This window comes from Aotus nancymaae, unplaced genomic scaffold (assembly GCF_030222135.1).
Source record: "Aotus nancymaae isolate 86718 unplaced genomic scaffold, 86718_ANA_hifiasm-v0.15.2.pri h1tg000011l, whole genome shotgun sequence".
NCBI classification, from domain to species: domain Eukaryota; kingdom Metazoa; phylum Chordata; class Mammalia; order Primates; family Aotidae; genus Aotus; species Aotus nancymaae.
This window is the reverse complement of record NW_026988422.1, coordinates 56,348,531-56,369,952: the sequence shown is the minus strand read 5'-3', so window position 1 is coordinate 56,369,952 and position 21,422 is coordinate 56,348,531. Positions and strand designations below refer to the sequence as shown.

Here is a 21,422-nt window from a genome sequence, read left to right as displayed (position 1 = left end):
CAGGCAGGTTGCCACTGGCTTGCATCAGTGTTTTAGTTGGTCTCCTTAGAATCTATTCTTTCCATTTATTCCGCATTGATATACAACTCAGCAATCCAGCACTTGATTTTTAATTCACTTAGTCGCTTTAAATCCTGGCAGTATCCTTAGCTCCATTTTATAGGCGGGATGGTAACTGGGGACAGGTATGTGGAAGAAATCCTTGGGTCTGGGCTACTAGAGAGTTTTAACAGTCATTTCGAGAGTTTGCCTCTTCTCTTCCTAACTGCTCCCAAGCCTGCATTTTTCTGTTAGCGTCACTGGAGCAGACTCCTGATGAGAGACCCACTTTTCCGTTTTCTTTGTTCAAGAAACATCACAGAAAAGAAGCTGGTGATGACGGTGTGATGTTCAGGGAGAACATTTTGTCTCTGAGCATTAGCCATGCAGGGAGGAGCAAAGCAGGCATGTGCCCTTTTGCCAGACTCAAGGGAAGCCATGTGGGAAGTTTTCTTTTTTCCTTGAAGTGTTTTCTGAATCACGGTCTTAATTCCCGTGAGTGGGTGCTTAGGGTGTGTAGAGCATGAGGCTAAGCATTTCACATGGATTCTCTCTGTAAACCCCCACACCCCACACCAACCTTGAGAGGCAGGGACACTCGACTTCATTTTACCATGAAGAAACTGAGGCTCAGAGAGGTGAAGGGCCTTGTCCATGGTCGCACAGCTGGGATCTGTGATGCGGACACTGGGATATGATCCCAGCATCCTCGCCTCTAGAACCGTCACACCCTAGGACAGCTTCCATCCTAGCTGCCCCTTAAGTATGCCCTCCCTCCCTGGAGTTTGGTTCTCTTGAGGCCTGAGGAAAAAACGTTTTTGAAGTTAATTAATAAGCACACATACGTTATTTATGAGGTGAAGCCCTGGCCACTGTTGATGGGCAATATCTAGGCATCAGGGCTGGCAAGCTGGAGTCAGGTAGTAATTACCATTGAAGTGGAATGGAATGAATTGTATGATTTCCAGCCTTTTCAATTTAAATCGATTAAAATCTCTGCCCCTGAACTAGGGCATTAGGCTAGATGAGTGACGAAAGGCGAATAGATGTGGCTGAAGCCCTCCTGGAAGCATGGCTCACTTCTGAGTCACGCCCGGTGTCGCACACCAGAGGTGGGTCCTCTCCAGGCAACCTCTGGATCAGCAAAGTCTTTGTTCTCTACTGCCTCCACCCCACGATATGCATCTTCCATTGTGTGGCCAGTTCGCCCTGTTGCCTCCCTTTGGAACCCAGCTGGGGTGTGTGCAGCCACACCCAGTGGGGGGAGTATCAGAATAGGGTCTAGGGTCTCTTCCCATCCTAAAGTCCCTTGCTTCTTGGCAGTGGTGTACTTCAGAGAGAAGGGTATCAGGCTGAAGGGAGGAGCAGGCTGGAGGTCTAGTCCTGGTTTACACCGCTATCGCTGTGGCACTGGTCTCTTCCTTTGTCAGTGAGGGAGTGGCTCCTTCCTTGGGTGCTCAGGCTGCCCTGATCATCACTCCTTTCCCCTACGGTGGCACCTTTCTTCCCAGGCAGCAGCTTAACAATGACACTCTTTACTGGGAGGCAAGATGTCTGGAGGACAGGAAGGGAGTAGCGGATTGGGGAATATCATGGAAAACTGCCAGAGGCCAAGAGGTGCGATGGGAGGGGTGGATTGGTGGATTGGACAGACAAACTTGAACCCAAGGCAGTCCCAGAAAATCTGCTTGGCCTCAACCCCTACCTGAGTGCAGCAGGGAGAGTTAGATGACTCTTGCAGTTTTGCTAAAAAAAATTTTTTTGAGGGCATTAAGGCCCATATTCTTTAAGACTCACGTGCTTTTAGCTTCAAGCTGCAGTGAAAAAGCCAATAACGTGGCCTTCAGGCTCGCTGCTTTTGTTGCTGAAGGGAAGCCGGGCTCATCACTCAGTTGTCTTGCAGGTCCTTGGATGGGAGTGGGATGAGGGAGGATAGGAAAGGCTTGGTGCCCCCAGAAACTTGATTTGTGGAGTGGGGCTTGTAGCATGGGATTGATCCCTGGAGACTGAGTACGCCCGTTCCAGCAAAGCTGGGTCAGTTTAAATATTTAAATACCATTGTGTCATGGACGCAGGTTGCAGGTGCTCGGCAGGGCTGGACAGAGGCAGGGTTGGGGAGAGGGTGGAGTTTCTCTTTGCGTACCTAGACCCTCCTATCTCTGCCTCCTCTCCTCCGGGGCTTGAATCTTGGCATTAACCTCCTCACCTACAACTGCCTTCTCTGGGCTGTGACCCACACCCTCTGGAGTTCTTTTCTCTTCAGTCACAAACTTGCTCTCCACTAACTGTTTCTTGATGCAGACTTTGTGACAACTCCTATTACTGTGTGGATGACCCATAATAGGGTAGATATTAACATTTGTAGAGATGCTTTTTGTTATTTTTTAAAATAACTTTTTCTATGGAAATAGTATTTGTTCATTGCAGAAGAATCAGAAATTACAGATATGCAAAACAGAGACTTCAGTGAGCTGAGATCGTGCCATTGTACTCCAGCCTGGGTGACAGAGCAAAGCTCTGTCTCAAAGAAAAAAAAAAAGAGGGAAAAATAAAAATCACCCATAATCTCACTCCTCAGGGATAACTGATATTTTGTTTTGCTGTATTCCATTCTAGAATTCATTCTCTCTCTCTCTCACCACACACACACACACACACACACACACACACACACACACACACACACACACGACAACTAATAAATGATGCATACCATTTTAATGCCCCTCTGCCCCACTCAGCAATACATCAGGAACATCTTTCTGTAATACACACATTTTTATGACATCGTGCTTAGGGCTGTGTAGTGTTCCATGACGCAGCTGTGCCACAGCTTATGGACATGTCTCCTAATTTGCTCAATGTTCTACTGTAAGATGTTTAGATGGTCTAAAATCTGTTGACGATTGAAAGCACTGTTCCAGCTTTCCAGCTATACCTTTGCATGATGCTTTACTGTTTGCTACAAGCACAGCTGTGAGGCTGCAGGGCCTGGTGCACGGCCTTTGATCTCTCTTATTTTGAGTCATGGCGGGGAGTAGAGGAAAGCAAGGAGCTTGGTGGGTCTGCCAGGTTGCAGAGAGCTGGGTGAAGCAGGATGTGCCCTGACTGTGGAATGGCTCTGCTGCTTGTTATCTGTGACATCAAGAAAGTCATTTGGCTGCTGGGAGTCTCCGTGTCCCCGGGCGTGCGGTGGGGATGGGGCGCGCTGGGAAAGCTGACTGCGATGATGTATGTAAAAAGCTTTGCATGTGGCATGTGCTTCGCAAAGGTTTCTCCCACCTTGGTCTTCTGATTTTCTCTTTCTCCAATATACTTGGAAGGAGAAAGGCTGATGTTGCAGGAGATAGCACACTGCTGGGCGATATTTCATTGAGGGGACAGTGTACACTGAGGGAACAGAGGAGGGAGTGGTCACATGAAGAGGGGCTGCTGGGTCAGAGGATGTGGCCCCAGGATGCCAAGAAGGCCCTTAGGGCACATGCATGGAATCGATGCTGGCTTCCAGGGATGGATGGTGTGTCCAGGGGTAGGGGGAAAATGTAATAATCATAATGCTGAAGTTTGTTGGCTTATATTATGGACCTGGAATATTCTGTTGCCTTCATCTATATTAACTCTTCAACCCATAAGGAAACTGGAGAGAGAAGCGGTTAATTCACTTTCCTGAGGTCACACAGTGGATAAATGGCATAGCCAGGATTTGATCCCAGTCATTCATCTCTCTCTCTCTCTTTTTTTTCTCTCACTCACTCTCCCTCCCCTGCCACACACACTATCATCCCCCTTTCTGGAAGCTGCTGGTACCTTGTGCATTCCTCCCAGCCTGTCTCCCACAGTATGTGATGACAGTTTGTTTCTCTGCTCCCTCAGGCTGGACTGTCAGCCTTCTGAGGGCAGGGCCCAGGCCAGAATCAACTTGCAGCCCAGCCCCAGCACAGTGGTGCTTCCAAACCGTTGAATGTCTGGAGAAGGGAATGTGGGATGTGCATACCGGGACAGAAGATGGATCAGCTCGACTAACCCAGAGCATGTGGGCAGGGAGACTAGGGGCTCAGAGTTAGACCAGAATTGCTGGGAACGTCAGGCTGAGGTGCTTCGAGCCACAGTACTCAAGCTTTTTGGCACCAGGGACTGGTTTCATAGAAGAAAATTTTTCCACAGACCAGGGGTGGGGGCAGGTTTTGGGATGATTTGAGCATATTACCCTTATTGTGTACTTTATTTGTATGATTATTACATTGTAATACATAATGAAATAATTATACAGCTCACCATAATGTAGAGTTAGTGGGAACCCTGAGCTTGTTTTCCTGCAACTAGATGGTCCCTTCTGGGAGTGATGGGAGATAGTGACAGATCATCAGGCATTAGATTCTCATAAGGAGGGGGCCACCTAGATCCCTTACTTGGGCAGTTCACAATAGCATTCGTGCTCCTATGAGAATCTAACGTGAGATCTAATCTGATCTGACAGCAGACAGAGCTCAGGTAGTAATGCGAGCGATGGGAAGCAGCTGTAAATACAGATGAAGTTTTGCTCGCCCACCTGCCACTCACCTCCTGCTGTGCAGCCCAGGTTTCAGTCTGTAGCCTGGGGTGTTGGGGACCCCTGGCTTAGAGGTTGGCCTGCATGGTCAGAGGTAATTCATGACAGTCCTGGGGACATCACTAGGAAGGTTGATCTGTAGGATTCGGCGTTCAGGGAGGAAAGCCTGAAGCCTGATGACCGAGAAGAGTCTTTTCTAGTCAGCTAGGAGAAGACGTGAAATCTGGAGGGTGGTGATAGCAGGAATGAAATGGACGGGGCAGACAAGGAAGGCTTAATGAAAGCGAAATTTACAGAACCTGGCAGATGATGGACAGGGTGTGGAGAGCAGGAGAGAGGAGAGAGGGAGGTGGCAATGATGACTCTTGACATCTACACTTGAGTTGTTGAGATACAAGGGGAAGCTTAACTGGAATATTCTAAAGGGGGGAAGTAATTTTGGGAGAATGATGAAACTGACATATGCGTTTGTGGAAATGGCAGGAAATCCAGGCAGAAACATCTAACAGATGCTAATGGACATTTGTTGTTTCCTCAAAGGAACTGAGGAACTTACACTGACATTGTAGGTGGAAGAAGGCCTACCACAGGCAGGAGTGGTAAATCATACTGGATAGCCTGGAACTCACAAATAACGCCTGCTTGAAATTGAGGCCGCACTGATGTCCCAGCACGCGAGGTGTATAGAGATGTCGAGAGAGAGAACGCTAGCAAGATTCCCAGACGTCTGAGGGCTGCCTCAGCGCAGAGGAATCGGGTCTGCTTTTTGACCTTTCTCTTTTTACCTTCCCCAGAAATGTTGACAATGACATTTATTATTTAAATTATTTTTTTTTGTAAAATTGAAAAGAGAATTCGATGTCACTCTTAATTGAAGCTAATTAAGGGCATGCTAACATAGGACTCACTAGAATCAGGGATCAAAGACACTGCCCTGTAAGGGATGCTGTTGGAAGAAGGCGGCTCTGGAGTCAGAAGGCCAGGATTTTGAATCTTTACCACGTCACTTCCTAGCCACGATCTGAGGCAAATCACAAAACCTCCTTGAGCCTTGTTTTTTTTGGTCTATTAGGTGAGGACAATAATATTAACCTTATTGGGTTTCCAAGAAGGTTAAATGAGACAATGTGTACAAACAATTAGCTCCCTGCTTGGTTCGTAGATATTCTCAATAAATGTTTATTTTCTTTATGCCAAATCTAGAAAAGGTACTTATTTAACACCTAAGCGTTCTGTGCCCTAGCTGCTGGAGTTGTCAGCGTCTAAGGAAGTCATCTGATCAAGTTACATGAATGATCAAAATTAGCTGGTGTTTGTGGAACATGTGCTGTGTGCCAGGTACTGGGCTGAGCATTGTACGAAGATGAACTGCAGTTCTCACTACTCCTCCCATGAGCTACAATAAATTGCCCTCATTCTACAGACAAGGAAACCGAGGCTTAAAGAGATTAAGTAGCTTGCCCAAGGTCACATTGCAAATTAGCTGACCCAAGAAGGCAGACCCCAGAGTTCACCTGCGTTCTGTTACCCTGCTTCTCAGCAGGCAGGAAACATTCCTGTAACACATGCTTTGGTTTTAGGGGTTTCTGCGTTTCCCTCCTGAGGATCCAGAATCAGGTGATAGAATATGTTGAAACGAGAGTCTGGTTGCTTGTCTCTGTTCTTCTTCACATCTAGTAAATTCCTAAAATAAGCAGGACACTCTCCCTTGATGAAGACACTGGGCTTTTGGGTCACTGGAGTTTGATAGATCCTGGGTCACTGCCAGGCCCCAAGGAATGTGGCTGTGAAAAATCAGGATGCTTCACCCCACACCTACCCCCAGCCCCCTGTGTTTCCATCCAAAGGAATTCAGTTTAAAATAAGCATCAAGGGTGGCCTGAAAGAAGGTATGAAGCCATGGGAACTGCCACCCGTGCAGAGTGGGATGGGGGAGGTGGGTGTAGCCAGCCCCCGGGAGCCTCATCATTTTCCTATCACAGTTGAGGTAATAATAGCTTCAGGACATACAGAGAGTTGTGAAGTGCTGGAATGCACAGGACTTAGAGATCAGTTGGTTCAACCCCCATATTCTGCAGTTAAGAAAATCAAGGCCTGGCACAGTGGCTCATGCCTGTAATCCCAGCACTTTGGGAGGCTGAGGCAGGTGGATCACAAGGTCAGGAGTTTGAGACCAGCCTGACTAACATGGTGAAACCCTGTCTCTCTAAAAATACAAAAATTAGCACGGGCGTGATGGTGCACACCTGTAATCCCTGCTACTTAGGAGGCTGAGGCAGGAGAATCACTTGAACCCTGGAGGTGGAGGTTGCGGATGAGTCAGGATTGCACCATTGTATTCCAGCCTGGGTAACACAGTAAGACTCTGTCTCAAAAAAAAAAAAAAAAAAGGAAAGAAAATTAAGACCCAGAAAAGGGTGTGAATTTGTCCAAGGGTGCTAGTATCAGACACAGGGCCAGACCCTGGGTCTCTAGAAGGCCACCAACTCTGCTGGCCACTGAGCATCAAGGGCAGGGGAGGGAGGAGAAGCCTGCCCGGGCGCTGGAGCCCTGGACTTGCCCAAAGGGGCTTCTTTTCACTTAAGCAGGGGTGGGCGTAAACATCGCAGGACCTGGACAAATCTTGAAGCCTTGACTTGTATCACGTTGAGCTCTGTGGATCCGCTGTTGGCTTTTGAGAAAAGCCTGGGCAGTTGAAGTGGCTGTGGGATGGACAGCTGCACCCTGTGTACCCAGCCTGAGCAGGTGGCTTTTGGAAGTATCTCCTGGGCTTTATCCTGATCTGAGTTTGTATCTGGGAGTCACACTGGGCTTTTCTCAGTTCGGCTTCTCCCCGCTTGGGGGAATTGGTTGTAGGAATTCCTCCATCCCCCAGATGGTTCTGCAGAGAAAAGACGGAGGGTTTTTGGGAGATGTTGGTGGCCCCAAACTTCTGTGAACCAGTCTGCTAGGGGGTGAATATGCATCAAAATGGTATCTGGCAGGACATGGGATTCCACTCAGAAGGGCTGCATGTAAGGCAATGTGATGCCAGAGTGATTATGAAAGTGTAGGTGAGATGAAGGTGCTGACAGGGAGAACAGGGAGCCTTCCCTATCCCCAGCTCCAAGGAGCAGGGCAGACACGGGGTTCCCAGAGCCAGGCAGGGCTGGAGTCTTGGAGGAGGGCCCTGTATAGCCCCTGTACAGCACAGTGGCCAAGCAGGGCAGGGCTGAAGTCCCCACGTGTTCCTCTTCGCATCCCCCACTCTCCTGCTGTTGCCTCCTTCTTGCTGAGAGCAAGTCATGGGAGCAGGCCACACCTGTCAGCCCCAGGCCCTTGGGGCGAGTAGGGAGGGAGGCAGTGCCCAGCAGAAACTCACCAGCATACTTTTCAGTGGCGTGCTTCAGAGGCAGATAGACCAGGGCTCAAATTCTGGCTGTGCCATCCAGAGAATTGCTTAAACGCCCCCAGACTCAGTTTCCTCATCTGCAGAATAGGGATCCTTGACTCCTGAGCTGTGAGATTCTGCATGAGAATGGGTGCTGCCTGATGGCAGATGACGGGCACTGTGGGGTCTGGGTGACAGATGAGGAAGTCCAGCTGCAGAGAGAAGGAAGTGGTATCCTCAGCGTTGTATGTCAGTGCCATGGGATAGAGCTGGGAATAAGGTGCGGCTGGTGACTGGCTGGTGACTCCCGGGGCCCAGGCTTTGTCTCTGGGACGCTCATCCTGTAATTGCCTTCAGTCACTGCTTTCAGTCTCTTGGAAACCACTGGCTCAGATACCCACTGCGTGCTCCAAGTTGGGCTGATGAAAATGTGCCAGAGTCATTAAGTTATCAGTGGGGAAGGCTGCCGCTTCTCCCCGGCAGGAAGGATTCTGCTGTCTGCTGCAGCGGCTTTGTTCACAAAAACTGCCCCTGATTCCTCCTCCTCCCCTTCCCTCCCACTCACCCCCCGCCCAGACTAGGAGTGAGTGGGGTGGGATCAAAGGGGGCAGGGGGCATGCAGTAAATATTTTGGAGCAGCACTGAAGGCATCCGTAACTCCAGACAGGAGGTCCTGCCTGCAGAATCCAGTTCTGGATTGGGAAGTGGGCAAACACTCCTTCTGCAGCTTGACAGATGGATCCGCCCCAGGGGGAAGGAGAGAGAGAAGGCAAGCTGGACCTCCCTTATTGTCACAGCCGCTGCTCTCCATGTGCACCGTGCCAGGAACACAAAATCCAGGTGCACGCTTGCCAAGGTGAAAAGAAGGACCTTAGGTCGTGCACAGGCAGGGCTGCCTGGTCCCAGGGGTGGTGGCTTCAGAGGTGCCTGATGCAAAAGCGCTTGCCCCCGGGGAAGGAGACTGGAGTGGGAAGATGGGGCACGGCCTGCTCTGCTGCTTCAGCGCTCCTGGGGCTCAGGCTCATTCCGCATGACAGATATTTCCAGAGTGAGAATGCCGACATGATAAAAGGAGAGCAGATGGTTTCAGTATTTTATTTTCAAAATGTTTCTTTTCCCACCCCCTTTTCCTTGTATTCCACTCCAGACTTCAGAGGAGAAATAACTCCCCACCTTGGGGTTTATTCTCTTTGTTGGGCCACTTTGACTGCAGTGGTGATGAGAGCAGCTGAGAACAGCCTCGACCTCTGATGAGCTGGGCATTGTTTTGAATGCATTCTCTCACATGGGTCTCACTGCTGGGAGTAGGTGTTCTGTCATCATCAACCTTGTTTTACAGAGAGGATGCTGAGGCACAGAGAGGATCAGGAACTTGCCCAAGATCACACAGTCAACAGCAGAGCTGGGACTGGAACCCAGGCAGCTCAGATCGAGCCTGCCCGCTTACCTGCTACAGATTCTGCCTCTCTGAGGGCAGAGGCGATCTAGAAACCAGGCCTGAGTGGCTGATGGCACTGAGATGATGACTCCTGAGTGGCTAAGCACTCTGACCAGACGTTCAAGGTTATCTCAGAAGGGAATTTTATGCCTGACTCAGGGCCGGTGGGGACCTGTGTTCACCTTGGCAGCTCTCGTACTATCAGGTCAGCAATTTGGAGTAACTTAGTCCCAGAGCTCCACTCTGAGTCCGACAGGTTTCTAGAAGTGCCTACATGATTTGTAGGGTCCACTGCAAAATGGAAGTGCGGGGGCCCTTGTTCAATAGATATGAAGAATCTCAAGATGGCAACAGCAGGGCATTAAACCAAGCGTGAGGCCTTTCCGAACTCGGACCCAAACTAGACACACAGGTCACAGACAGGCTCACGAAGCTGGCCCATGGTGCTTGCAGTGACAGGAAGACATGATTAAACACAGAAGGCGAAACAGTGCTGGCTTTATTAAGCCAGTCAAAGCAGGATTTCAAGACGTTTCTTTCCATTGTAACGAAGCAGTTTGATCCTGATACAATCCAACCAAAATAAATCTTGGAAGTCTTCGCTGTTCCTCTTGCCCCTGTGATGAAATCATTCGAAGGACTAGGAGTTGGGAGTCAGAAGCTAGCCTGGTAACATGCAGGCTCCACCCTGGTCTCCTCGGACCCCAAGCTCCCCTCCACCCGCCAGCCTCCCTCTTTCCTCCCCTGCACAGCTTCCTCATTTCTCGGGGCACCCTGCAGCTGTGCTCCACGACTTTGCGGATTCTCTTCTCGTTAAGGCAACTTCCCAATTGCCAAATCCAGTGGTCTCCAACCTACTTGACCCTTCTCACGCATCTGACTTATTACTGTGGCTCTGCCTCGGTGCAGAATCTCCTCATCTTTCTTTAACATGGGGATGCAGGTTGCTGTGAGTTGATTTACTTGAAGCACTTGGAATGGGCCTGGCCCATGGTAAACACTCAATAGCTGTTGGCAGGAGCTGTGACTGGTGGCGTCATTGTTACTGTCATCTTGAAACTCTATTCTTTTGGCTTATGTTGCTCACTTTTGTGTGAGCCTTTCTTAACAATTATTAATTTTTTTTTTGAGACAGAATCTCTCTCTGTCACCCAGGCTGGAGTGCAGTGGCATGATCATGGCTCACTGCAGCCTCGACCTCCTGGGCTAAAGTGATCCTCCCACCTCAGCCTCCTGAGTAGCTGGAACTACAGATGCATGCTACCTGGCTAATTTTGAATTTTTTTTTTTTTTTTTTTTTTTTGTAGAGATGGGGCCTTGTTATGTTGCCCAGGCTGGTGTTGAACTTCTTGCTTCAAGTGATCCTCCCAAAGTGCTGGGATTATAAGGGTGAGCTGCCACACTCGACCCTTTCTAAACAGATTTGTACAGTTTCTCTTTCTCCGTCAGTCTCTTAAGATCCTGGTGTTTTCTGAGTTCTATCCTGTGTAGGCACCTCTCTTTCCTCTCTCCACAATCTCTCTTGACACTTTCCCCCATACCCATAACATCCATTGCCACCCTGCCAACTCCAAAATCGATGTCTCTTTCCCCAGCTTCAGGTGAACTGAACTCATTCTCTTCCTTCTTTAAATCTGGTTTTCCTCCATCCTTCTACCCAGTTGCCCAAGTCAGAAACTGGGGCATCTTCTTTGCTTTCCCTAGCTGACATTGAGCACCTGCCGCAAGCGAGGCCCTGTACTGGTCATCGGGACACAGCACCTGCGGACACACGGGGCCTGCCGCGCTTGCCGCCCATGGGGGAGATGCACACAGATGCTCATCCTCTTATGGTGGGGCTATGTCCCGTCAAACCCATCAGAAGTTGAAAATAACCTAAGTCAAAAATGCATTTCATACGCCTAACCTGCCAAATGTCATAGCTTAGCCTAGCCTACTTTTTTATTTTATTTTTTGAGGCAGGGTCTTGCTCTGTCACCCAGGCTGGAGTGCAGTGGTGTGATCTCAGCTCACTGCAACCTCTGCTTCCTGGGCTCCAGTCATTTTCCCACCACAGCCTCCTGCGTAGCTGGGACTGCGTACCACCATGCCTGGCTAATTTTTGTATTTTTTGTAGAGATAGGGTTTTACCATATTACACAGGCTGGTCTTCAACTCCTAGGCTCAAGGGATCCTCCCACCTTGGCCCCACAAAGTGCTGGGATTACAGATGTGAGCCACTGCACCCAGCCCTAGCATACTTTGAACACGCACATTAGCCTACAGTTGGGCAACATCATCTAACACAAAGCCTATTTTACAATAAAGCATTGAATATTTCTGTAATTTACTGAATACTGTACTGAAAAACAGAACAGTTGTATGGGTCCCTAAAGTATGGTTTTATGATTATAAAGTTGAAAAATCAAAAGTCAAACCATTGTAAATTGCGGACTGTCTGTATTGCCACGTGATCAGTCCTAGGAAGGCAAAAGAACTAAGGTTCTAATTTTGATTGGAAAGACATCCCTGGGGGAGGACATTTGAACTGAGATCAGAAGGATGATTAGATCTTAATCAGGAAATTGGGGATGGGGCCATTCTTGGCAGAGGAAAGAGCTTGTGCGAAGACTCTGTGGTGGGAAGAAAAATCTATAATAAATGAAAAGGCCAACGAGCAGGAGGGCTGCGCAGGAGGCGGACCCTGGTGTCAGAAGACGCTGGAGAGGTGGACGGGGCTGGGTGGGGCATGGCCGGGAAGGCCGTGTTAGTCTTCCTAGGTTCTTCCTTGCTTTCTTGCTCACTCCCTCTTCCACCAGATTCTCTCTTTAATCCTCTCCCACCCCATTTTTCCCCTCCATGCATAAATCCTCATTGTTTCACAGGTAAACAATTAAAATAACCCCTCGCCACCTTCAAATCCATCTTCTGCCCTACAATCTTAAGCAGTATTTCTAACACATAAATCTGCTTAAGTTGGTCCTCAGGATAAAATCCTCCCCTGGCTGCCCCACTGTCGGGATAAAGCCCTGCTCAGCTTCCTCTTCTGTTAGTCCCCCTCACATTCACCCCGCTTCTCCTCTCCACCTCTGTTAGACGTCCCGCAGCTCGCAGAGGTGATGGCTGCATGTGCTTTGGGCCTGCTTTGCCTGCTGAAGTCCTGCTCACATCAGGGGCTCCTTCCCTGGGAAGCTACCCCACTCACTCAAGCCAGTTTCCTGGCCCCTCTTTGATGTTCCCCTTTGCCCGGCAGGGACTCACACTGTTTCCAAACTTCCCCTCCCTGGCTTGTTTACATGCAGATCTGTGCTAGACTGCGACCTCCTCCACGGAGGGGTCTGGGGCTTTTTCATCTTTGTCCCTCTTCTGCCACAGGGTGGGGCACATAGTAGGTGTTTAATAAATATTTCTTGAAGACCTGGTGATGAAAGAGTGACATGGTATAAGCGCACGGTTAGAAATGGAGCTCCATCCAGGGGTCTCTTCGTGAAGAAGTCTGTCTTCCAGGAACTCCATGTACTGTCTGGTCCTGATTCTACTGATAACTGAACACAGGCCTTAGGGCTGCCTGCACTGCCCCTGCCTGCCATGGCCATCCATCTAGAAGGGCAGGTGGACATAGGGTGGGTGGAGTCAAGCCGAAATAGATCTAGCCTTCTAGCCCAGTGGTTCTCAAACTTTAGTGTGCATCAGAAACACCTAGAGGGCTTTAAAAAATCTAGATTGCTGGGCTCCACTCTCAGTGTTTCTGATTCCGTCAGTCTGGGGTGGAGTCCAAGAATTTGCATCTCTGACAGGTTGCCAGGAGATGTTGATGGTGTGCTGGTTTAGGGACTACTGTTTGAGAATCTCTGTTCTAGCAAAAGGATTTGCTCTAAGTATGATTACTTTCTACCATGTTGGGGAAAGAGAGAGGGAGCATTTTGCTTAGGTTTGGTTTTGTAGATTTTTAAGAACAATGAGTCTGAGCTTAATGTGGATAGAAGGATTAGATTCTACAAGCTTGCCTCTTCCCCCAACTCCTGGCTTACCCACAAAGTGGTTCTGTATTCCTTCATCAGCCACTCAGCAAATATGTTTCGAATGTGTAGTATGTATATGTCAACATATAAGGTGGAGTTGTTGATATCAAGATGAAATTGATATGAAACTGTCCTTAAGAGAGGTCCTTCAGTGCAGACATAGCCATAATTCAAGGAGTCTAAAGGAGAAATGCCTGCTCTGAATGGTAGTGAGTTTCCTATCAGTGGTGTCCAGAACAGGCTTCTAGAGTTAATGGGAATAAAACATTTCTCTAGATAGACCAAATGACCATTAAGATCCAGAAATTGTGTGATTAAGCAACAGTGATGATTGACATAACAAAATGGCACAAATGAAATGCTATGAGTTTATACTGGGGATCTGCAGAGGCGGCTGAGGCCTCGTTTTGTAAATACTGATATCATTATCATTACTTTTAATAAACGTTTATTCCTTACTAACAGTATGCTTGGCGACTAAATGGATTTATATGCAATGACCCCGTAATTTGCTGTGTATTAACTTCAGATCATCTTAAAGGTTAAATAGAAAAAGCCACAAGCAGACTCAGAGTGAACCTCAGGGGCCTTTTTTGGGTCTGGCTTCCTGAGTCACATGGAATTGAGATGCATAACATCATTTTATTTTTTTTTTGTAATATTTATGAGACAGAAGAAGAGAGAATATATGAATGTAAGTAGCCAATGATAGGCCTATTTATTTTAATTTTTTATTATTTTAGATTCAGGTTTGTTACATGCCTATATTGCATAATGTTAAGATTTAGGCTTCTATTAAACCCGTCACCCAAATAGTGAACATACTACCCAATACATAGTTTTTCAAGCCTTGCCCTCTTCCTTCCCTTCCCTCTTTTGGAGTCTGCAGTGTCTGCTGTTTCCATCTTTATGTCTGTGTATACCCAGTGTTTAGTATATACCATGGAATATTACACAGCCATAAAAAAGAACAGAATCATGTCCTTTGCATGTGGATGCAGCTGGAGGCCATTATCCTAAGTGAATTAATGCAGAAACAGAAAATCAAATACCATATATTTTCACTTATAAGTGGGAGCTAAACATTGGGCCTTGACTTTGTAGTCACTAGGTCACCAACTTGAATTTCAGACTCTCATCTGGCCTTATCAAGGAAGTCCAACCAATTGCCAGATTTTATAATATGAGGCAAGGGTCAAAGTCCCTCTTTTCAGGAAGGTCCAGTAATTAAGATGTGGCAAACAATGCTGACAGCCCTTGCCCCTCACTTACCATTTATTGAGCATCTATTATGTGCTGGGTATTGAGAGAGCTGCTTTACAAATGCTCTTTATAATCCCTTTTACCCATCCTTCAAGATAAGTACTGTTATCCTCATTTTCAGATAAAAGAAAAGGCACAGAGCTACAGTTTGTCCAATTTCACGCAGCAAAACTCTTCAATTCATTTTTAGAAATCAACATGACCATAAAATTGAAAGCTGATAAAAGATAGTCCAAAAATTATAGATTGAGCTCAAGTCTCAGCACAGATTCAAGATGCACTATTAGAAAACAGGATGCAGCAGTATATCAAATGAATAATATACTCTGACCGAATGGAGTGCATTCTAGGAATGCAAGAATGGTTCAATAATTGGAACTATTAGGAAATCAACATAATTTATCTTATCAACAAACTAAAGGAGAGTCATATTATAGTAGCTGCTGAAAGGGTAGTTGATCAATTCTCCTGTAATAAAACTCTGTGACAGGAATAAGAGGAACTACTTAAATTTGGTAAAGACTAAAAATGAGGCAGATACATCATTCTAAACAGCGAAGCACTAAATCTGCTCCATTAAAATTGGAAATGCTTGCTTTTGCCATTTAAAAATATTGTTTTGGTGATTCTTACAAGTGATCTAAACTAAGATAAAATCGTTTATGTAAATATGGGAAAGAAGAGATGACATTATCTTGGCCAATGTTTCTCTACTGAAAAATCCCAAGAGAATCTGGTAGAAAGAGAAACTCTATCAGAAGTAATAAAGATATTGGGTAAGATGACTGGCCAACAGCACTTCTCTATACTCTTAGGACCAGCCGGTGAACCTCAGAGTTCACAGACAGTGAACCTCAGCAGCTGGACCTGGGATTTGAACCCCGGTCAGATGCTGAAGTTGTGCTCTTCCCACCTTGTGAAGCATTTCTGCTTCCTTGTAGGACTCAGTCATGTCAGCACAAGGGAGAAGTCTTTTAGACTTTGTAACTCTCAAGCACTCCAACAGAGCAGGTTGGTTTGCTCTGATGGGGATCCAGGCTGGGGGCAAGTGTAGAAGGTTGGCGTGGACGTTTCACCGTGAAGACTCTCGAGCTTTCTGCTACCAGCAATGCTGTTCCCCCAGGGGCTGAGATAATGAACTCTATGTGGGGAGGCTGAGGGTGATAGTGTGGCCTTGAGCGTGATAGTGTGGCCTTGAGCCATTTAGCCAGACTTCTGCATCCCAGGAACAGAGCATCTAATCAACAGAACTGCTGCCCTTTCTTCTTGGCTCCAAGAAGCCAGATTTCTATTGCTTGCTGCCCTTCGCCCAAACTGCCCCAATTGAGAGGTAGTACTTGTGAGAGCACCTTTTACAGATTTGGCTGCCCTGGGGCATCAGGGGCACAAGCTCTTGGTGACTGCACCCACCAAGGATGCCTTAACTCCATGGCATTCATGGTGTAAGTGGAGCATGTGTTTCTGGAACAAAATCACTGGGTGAGACATCAAAAGTATTATCCAGATAAAACTTTTCTACTGTTTGCAGTGGCCAACCATGGTGGGGTGGAGTGGTGGAAGGGACAGTGCACAGGAACCCAGAAGACATGGGTTCTGGTGGCTCTGCCACACTAGCTGTGTGTTCCCGGGCAAGTCACCTGGTGTTGCTGGGTCTCACTTGCCTCATCTGTGTCATGGGATGTTGGACTGGTTAGATTCCCAGTGCCCTTTGAATTCAACATCCTAGCAATTACCCTTACAATGTGCCTGACACTATTTTAAGTACTTTGCATAGAGATTAACTTATCACAGTAACCCTATGAGGTAAGTACTGTTATTATTCCTGTTTTAGCTCTGAGGAAACTGAGGCACAGAGTGGTCAAGTGACTTGCCCTGGGTCTCACAGCTAGAAATGGTGGAGTGCTGTGTAAGCACGTAAAACTTCATGTTTTACTTTTACGGTTTTCCTTCCATGAGCCGTGTTATGAGGGTTTTGGTTCTGCTGGGTAGGGGAAAGGGGCGTTGGGGTGGGAAACAGTTTTAAGGAAAGCCTGGCTCTGGGATGGATGGATGGATGGGGGTCACTACATGGGTGAATGATAGTGGTGTCTGCACAGGTTGCTAATATTTGCACCTCTCCCTTTCTTCCTCTTTTCCTCTCTAGTCTGTGGCAAGCGCTACAAGAACCGGCCGGGGCTCAGCTACCACTACGCTCACACTCACCTGGCCAGCGAGGAGGGGGATGAAGCCCAAGACCAGGAGACTCGGTCCCCACCCAACCACAGAAATGAGAACCACAGGCGTGAGTGCCTACTTGTTAGGTTGGGACAGTGAAGAAGTGGGGTAGGCAGGCTGGGGAGCGTCCCTTGTTCCTTTTTCTCACTGCTGGCATCTTCCGGTAGCAACTGCTGAGTGGTCTCAATATACTGGAGTGTGTTGGCCCTTTCAGCCAGCCAGCCAGCTGCCCCGCGGCTCAGCCCAACGCCAGGCTTAGCAAGAGCAGGGCTCACACACCCAGCTCTGCAACAAGAGGAAGGAAGGTGAGTATTCAGCAGAAGAGAAAGCCCTTACCTGGCCACCGTCAGATGCCAGACCCACAACTCTTGTCCCTCAACTCCTGAAGAGCCACTCAGACTGAGTTGGGCATAGCTCTTGGGTGTGTAAGTTCAGACAGACATTCAAAATGCCTGCTTGCTCACTAAGAGCCTTAGAGTATTCTTAATTATTGCTGTGGTTTTGTTGTAGCGGGGAAGGGGTCACAGTTTTGGTACAGGGCTCTCCCGCCTTAGAAACGCTGCCTGGAGACCCCATGTTCTTTGCGTCAGCACTCAAATGGCAAATGTGATCTGCATGGATTTGTTGTTTGGGATGTTGGGCTCTTAAGACCCAAAATGATCCTGAAGATTCGTGTTTCCATTTCTGTTCTTTCCTACCTGAACTTCCAAGTATGAATTAGGGAATCCAAAAGGGGCTTAGCATTTTCCACTTGGCTTTCCTCTAGAACATCCCTTGTGGTCTCTGCACCTGCAGAAATCTCAGCATGGAAATGGGATAATGGAATCTTTAGAGCCTGCTTGAAGATGTGGACCACACTGAGATCTCACAGTGAAGGATGTTTGTGGACAGGCCCTATGTTTTTCATTTTGTTCAGACAAAAGAGTTGGTGGCAGGTATTCTGAAAGTGAACAACTCAATGCAGTGAAAGGGCTCAGACCTTTAAAAGTACTCAGACTCTAGGATTCGCGGATACATGTTAGTCATCAACTTAGTCAACCCACGTCCACTGGCCACCTTCACCAAATATTTGAAATAGTGAACACACCTACAGCCAAGACCACTCTTTGAATTAGTGTGGGGTCTCCCTTAACCTCCACTCCACTTTCCCCTTGTAACACTGCCTTCTTTATGGGTTTGCTAGGGTTCTCATAACAAAATCCCACAGACAGCGTGGCTTAAACCACAGAAATTAATTTTCTCGTAGTTCTGGAGGCTGGAGGTCCAAGGTCACGGTGCCGGCAGGGCTGATTTCCTCTGCTTGGCTTGCAGATGCCGCCCTCTCACTGTCCCTTCGCATGGTCGTCTTTCTGCACACGTGTGCCCTGGCGTCTGCTTTTGTGTGCACATTTCCTCTTCTCATAAGGACACCTACCAGATTGGATACAGAGTCTATCCTAACAGGCTCATTTTAACTTTACCTCTTTAAGGACCCTACCTCCAAACCTAGTCACAGTCTGAGGTACCATGGGTTATGCTTTCAACATAGGAATTTGGGAGTGTGGAGGGCATGCAATTCAGCCTTCAGCATCTTCTTGAATTTTTGCTCACTTCCAAGGTGCAGGCCTTTAGTGTGACAGACCCTTGCCCTCTCACCTGCTGTTGTCATCTGGACAGAACCTGAACAGCAGAGCAGGAGGTGCCCCCTGCCCCTTGCCCACCTCTGCTCGCCAGGGCCTGAGGAGCTCCAACACTGAGGCCTTTTCTCTGGGAAGAGTTGTCCTTGGTCCACTCACCCTTGTCTTTCAAAAAGGAAAAGATACTGACCTGTGCGGAGGCAGCCGATATTTGCATTTCCCCATCTCTCTCCTCTTTCCCCTGATCTAAGTGACCAAGAGCTCGGACGGAGCTAGCTGTTGTCTCCTACCATGAGGAGGCTGGGAATAATCGCCTTGGATTTTGGTTGCTCTCTGAAAAGTGTTTCTTCACTATTGTTGCGCTCTCTAAAGTGTTTATTAGCTTGGTATTATTTCTCACTTCCCTGTGCTAGCTTAACTCGTTATATCTCTTCTCAAATGTCAGGCCGTTTTGTTCCTTTATTCATGCTCTCGGGTTTGGAATGCCTCTTGTCCATCTGTGTCTCATTTTCCTTGGTTCTCTTGTAGCCTCGTTATGAAAGAGGTTTGTGTGTGTGTGCGTGCGTGTGTGCACGTGTGTGCATCTGTGTTTGCACGTGTCTGTGCGTATGCATGTGTGTGCATGCACGTGCTTGTGTGTGCATGTGTTCGTGCATGTATGTGCATGTGCGTGTGTGTGCAGGTGTGTGTGCATGTGGGGGGTGTGCATGTGTGTGCATATACATGCACGTGCGCATGTGCATGTGTGTGCGTGTGCCTGGTGTTTGTGACAGCAGCACGGAGAGGTGTGCTGCAGACCCTCGGTAGAAGGAGGCAGTCTCCCCAGCGACCCCTGTGGTTCTCTCTGGATTGGAGGGACTTCTGAGACCAGCACTCGGGTGTGGATCTTCTCATGTACCCTCATGGGCAGGTGTTTGGCCTTCTTGTGTCCTCCCCTTGAGGTCACATGGCCTTGCTTGGGAAGGAAGGTGTGCCTGTCTCCCACATCTTACGTGGGATGTCTGCCTAGGAAATCTCATGGGTGGCTTGTTCTCACCTCTGTGGGCTTGTCACTGAGCAGCACGCACTCCAACTCCTCCCTCCGCCTTTTCTCTTTCTCACCCCGCTGATGAGAAAGTGGGTTCTTCAAAAAGGATCATTTGCCTGGCCAAGGGTTTAAAACCTCCTAGAAAAGAATAGGTATTCCCAGGCGGATCCAGGCCTCCTCACATGAAGAAGTTTCCAGAACCCTCACAAACACCTTTTCAATGACATCTCCTCACCACACCCTCCTCCAAAACTCTGTGATTAACCCAGTTTTGCTAGTGGGGAAGGTGCAGCAGAAAGCCCTTTAGTGTCTGCAGAAGCCATTCTTCCCCCTACCCCCAATTTCTTTGGACAAACCCATGAGGCGGCTGCTCATCCCGGGTTCTCTGCACCACACACACCGCTAACTTGCTTGCTGCCCGGAATGTGTGCTGTGTTCCCTCTCACATCCCCCTGGTGAGCAGCACCCCCACTATTTTCTTGTGAGCACTAATTGCCAGCATCATTAATACCCAGTCATTAGCTGCTCCCACTGTTTGGGGGTAGGGGGTGGCTTCCATCCATCCTGCCCCTAAATGCCACTGGGGCTGTGTGCTGAATTGGATGTGACAGCTCAGCAGCATCCTAAGGTCTCAGCTCCGTGATCCTCCCTTGGTGAGGCTTTTGGAGGGGAGGGGCATGTAGGAGAGCCTAATCCAAGAGGCTAATCTGCGGCTCCCCCAGGAGAAGGTCTGGACACCAGTGAAGTGGAAATGCTGACTTTTCCCCCCTTTAGCAGAGCTGCAGGGTGACCCAAGCTGCATGTGAGCGGACGCCTAATGGAAAAACAGCCTTACAGACACAGGGGTTTGCAGGGTCAAGGGCGGCTGGGCTCACACCACCTGCAGCAGTAGCGACCTTTTGACTTTGGTCCTCCTGCTGTCGCTTGCTCCATCGGCCCCCAACTGTGTCTTCAGCAGAGCCCATGTCTCATCCTGAGCCTGCTGCTGCTGCTGCTGCTGAAAGGGCAGAGTGGCCTGCTGGAGCCGGCACTGACCTTCCCCGCCCCCACCCATGCTGCCCCGCGCTGCAAGCTCAGCAATCCACTGCCACTCCTGATCGCCTGGGCCCCCAGCCGATGCTCTCACGCCTTTGTTTCTCTCTTCGTCTCTCATTTTCTCCTGAGTATACGCTTCTTGTGTTTCCTCTGGATTTGTCCCCTTTCCTGTGTGCTCCTGCCTCTCTGCCTCAACTACAGGCAGCCAGGGATGCTTGGAGCTCAAATACTCCGTTTTGGGAGGTAGTGCTTTACTGATGGGGTCCTCCGCACGTGGCTGCATCCCGTCCTCTCCCTGTATGAGGCTGGATGCCTCTTCTCCATCCATTTCTTTTTACCACCTTTTTGCAAATGAAATAAATTACTGTGCATGTGCACATGCGTATGTACACACAAACACACACACAGATGTACACATACGTGAATAAAAGGAGGGCAGCTGGGGAGGATAGGACTCTGAAGGATGCCCTCAGCAGCATGCCATTGTGACTCCTGAAATGCAGCGTTGGTAGGGAGCCCCAATGGGGCAGGGTAGCAGAAAGAGCTCTGGATTAGAATTCAAACCCCCCTTAACATAGGCTCACGATGTTAATTAAACTCTTTGAATTTCTTTTTAACCTTCTCTGCACAGTGGGAATTGATTATAGATGATGTTTTCGAGGTACTTTTTTTTTTTTCTTTGACGTAGCTTTCTTATCAGCATACTCTGTTCTTGCTGTATCGAGGTAGTTTTTAGTGAGGAGAGGCATTTATGAAGTCCTTTACCTGGATGAAAAAACTGTGTAAATAAATTCAGTCTAATCTATCCATCCATTTGCCATCCATCCATCCATCCATCCATCCATCCATCCATCCATCCATCCATCCATC

General features: G+C 48.2%; 1 protein-coding gene across 4 annotated transcripts in view; it reads left to right on the top strand.

Moving 5' to 3' along the window:
- Window positions 1-21,422, top strand: part of DPF3 (double PHD fingers 3) — a 291,911-nt gene that overhangs the window by 187,346 nt on the left and 83,143 nt on the right. For all 4 annotated transcript variants that reach the window (XR_001105013.2, XR_001105012.2, XM_012438050.2 and 1 more), the window contains exon 7: window positions 16,804-16,941. Coding sequence is in view for 2 of the 4 variants with exons in the window: in XM_012438050.2 (XP_012293473.1) it covers window positions 16,804-16,941 (138 nt within the window). In the remaining 2 variants the exon portion in view is untranslated. The remainder of the gene's footprint in view (window positions 1-16,803; window positions 16,942-21,422) is intronic.